The following is a 2,784-nucleotide window of genomic DNA, read 5'->3' as shown; positions in this document are numbered from 1 at the left end:
ATCTCTTATCGAGTCACATGCACAGCTTGACAATTTCTTTACTCGTGCATATCTACCATTCCCACGGCTGACTACTCTGATTAGTTTTCCTTTCAGATTCTAAGGCTGCACCCAGCTTACAAGTCACATGATTATAAGTTATTCATAAACGTAAGTGGACAAATAACAATGTAAAACGCTATATAATTTAACTGTGTGCACAACTTAAGAGATCGTTATATATAGCCTTGTAGACCCGAAAAAAATTAATCTACATTGTTTTCTTTGATATTATCTACTGCAAGCATTGGACAATTCATGATTGGTGTGTTGCATGAAGAGATATAGCGTGTTATTCACGGCCAAGAATGACTTGCCTACATGGCGTCCTAGAATTCCATGCATAAAGGGATTCAGTGTTTGTGGGCAAGTAATTCGCGTCTGTGTCTCCACTCTACTGTTCATGCCACAAACTACATCATACTAATCATCTCTACTAGTTTAAACCTTACGCCACAGTGCCTTACAGTATTTATTATCATAGACTGGAACTATCCGAATTGGATGAAATTTTGCAATTCTTTTGAAAATATCTATAATAGAAACTAATTACTGTACCATGTTTAAGACCTTAAAAAGTAGCAGATGGCTTGTAACTAAATCCTCTTTGAAATACATATTTGCAGGACGAGAATGGTGCGCCAAAATCCCAAAATACAGGCGGAGATGAAAGCTCTGATTCTTGCCTGTTTGGACAGAGTCCAAATGAAAATACACAAATAAAAAATCGAGCTGTTGTTACACCATTTGACGGCCTGCATATGTCTGTAGCTTCACTACACTCTGTTATTTTCATTCTCTTTGTGTACTTAGCCAAACACAAAAAAGAAGCAGCTTTTCCAGCTTGTAGATTAACGGCAAGAAGGGAAATGTATTGTTAGTTGGCAAAGCTGCTAACAATACTGTTGAGCGACAGAGTTATAGACTTGTTCTTGGTAAGTTTTCTATAGCTTTCAGTAACATGAAAATGTTCTTGAAATCTGACTGCTTGACTTATTTTTTATTATTAAGGTTCATATATCATCGTGGGTGCAAAAAGTGGAGAGTACAGCGTTATTATACTCAATCCATCATTCAGAGATTTAAAATTGATCCAAGCGAAACAAAAATCAGCTAGAAAACTCTATAATCTATTCGTGCACAAAGAAGAATCGGGAAAATTAAGGTTGGGTAAACATGTTTTTTAATGTCAAATCCTCCGTGAGGGAATCAACCTTAACATTTTAAGGAAATTTAATATGGAAAAATGAAATAGAAACGAGATGATTCAATGCATCTTTGGACATGACTGTAAGTGTTGATGCAATAGCTTTATCTAGAAGGGAATCATGAAAGATGGATGTTATAGTGTTATACAATACTTGATGAAGAAGAAGAATGTCTTGAAAGATTAAAGACTTAAATACTTGAAGGACCTGAGAATGCTCTTGAAATTTGATTCTTGATTATAAAGTCTTAGACTTCATAATGGGCAGCAAAATGATGATAGATAGAGTGCTCTTTTATTCAATTGGCTAACTCAGAATAGGGACATGTTACCGTTAGCGACATATCCCATACTTGATAAAGAATAGAATGTCTTGAAAGATTAGAGACTTAAATACTTGATGGATTTGAGAATGCTCTTGAAATTTGATTCTTGATTATAAAGTCTTAGACTTCATAATGGGCAGCAAAATGAGGATAAATAGAGTGCTCTTTTATTCAGTTGGCTAACTCAGAATAGGGACATGTTACCATTAGTGACATATCCCATAAATAATGGGAAAACTTTTGGTCTAGGTGCTTGGGTTACAAGGTAGATGTAAGATAAGAGTAATCAGGTCATTTTAACGTTGAAACATGTTATGAAGCCCTTACATAAGGATATAGGGCCTAGTGATGGAACATATTATTTGATTGGAGGTAAAATATAGGGGAACACATAGAAAGAAGACTCAATTTCAAGTTATAAATAAATATAAATTATAATAAAGGTTCATAAAGCATTAAATGAGTGTGAAAAGAATATGGGAACCCATAAATAGTGAATGAAGCTAAAACTAGGACCTAGTTAATCGTACTTTAATTTTAGGATGGTAAACTAAATAGGGATTTTTTTTAATATGTGATCAAAGTAATTCATTTTTGGCAGGGGAAGAAAATAAGATAGAATAAAAGAGAGGCGACAAGAAATATTTCAAACTATATAGAGTAAGAGAAAGAGGAATGAAAAATTGTATAAAATTACAACATTCTCTCAATATCCTTCTCAATAAAGAAAGGGAACCACTCATTGTCTTGTTTCTCTTAGGGTAGCTTGGTGAATCAACTCAAAAAGCTTGTGTGTGTGTGTGTGTGCACGCAAGAGAGAAAGAGAGAAGGTGAGAAACATTTCAAACTATTTAGAGTAGGAGAAATAGTACTAAATATAATTGGAGAGAATTGCAATATCATCTCAATAGTCTTACCATTTAAGAAAAGGAGAGAAATCTTTAATTATTAATTTTAGAGTGTAGCAATGAATATCCTCTAAAATTTTGTGTGTGAGAGAGGGAGAGAATCAGTGAGAAAGGGAGAGAATAAATAAATAAAGGGAAAAGGAGATGGAGTGAGGGAGATTAAACTTTTAAAGTTTGTTGATAAGGAGAGGACATAATACAATTAGTCACAGACATAGCATCAACTCAATAGGTTTATCATTCAATTTATAATTTTATTATAGATAGAGAGGAAGAGCGGATAGAAGAAAGAGAAAGTGGAATC

At 33.8% G+C, this 2,784-nt stretch overlaps 1 protein-coding gene across 3 annotated transcripts; it reads left to right on the top strand.

Moving 5' to 3' along the window:
- Positions 1-244: 244 nt before the first annotated feature.
- LOC149547436 (uncharacterized) lies at positions 245-1,662 on the top strand. 3 transcript variants are annotated; one of them, XR_016354400.1, is made up of 3 exons: positions 245-418; positions 666-974; positions 1,051-1,662. XR_016354400.1 is itself a non-coding variant. In XM_089794749.1 (2 exons), the coding sequence occupies exons 1-2, from the start codon at positions 314-316 to the stop codon at positions 918-920; spliced, it is 351 nt and encodes a 116-aa protein (XP_089650875.1). In that variant the 5' UTR covers positions 245-313; the 3' UTR covers positions 921-1,055. The 3 variants fall into 3 exon arrangements, 2 of the variants coding, with proteins under 2 accessions (XP_089650875.1, XP_089650874.1); XM_089794749.1 differs by having other exon boundaries at positions 245-409; positions 666-1,055; XM_089794748.1 differs by having other exon boundaries at positions 666-1,055.
- The last annotated feature ends 1,122 nt before the right edge of the window (positions 1,663-2,784 follow it).

Source organism: Cupressus sempervirens, chromosome 7 (genome assembly GCF_028749045.1).
Source record: "Cupressus sempervirens isolate cs-2001-9-10 chromosome 7, ASM2874904v1, whole genome shotgun sequence".
Lineage (NCBI taxonomy): Eukaryota > Viridiplantae > Streptophyta > Pinopsida > Cupressales > Cupressaceae > Cupressus > Cupressus sempervirens.
Note: the sequence above shows the minus strand (reverse complement) of the source record. Positions and strands in the feature narration are given on the sequence as shown.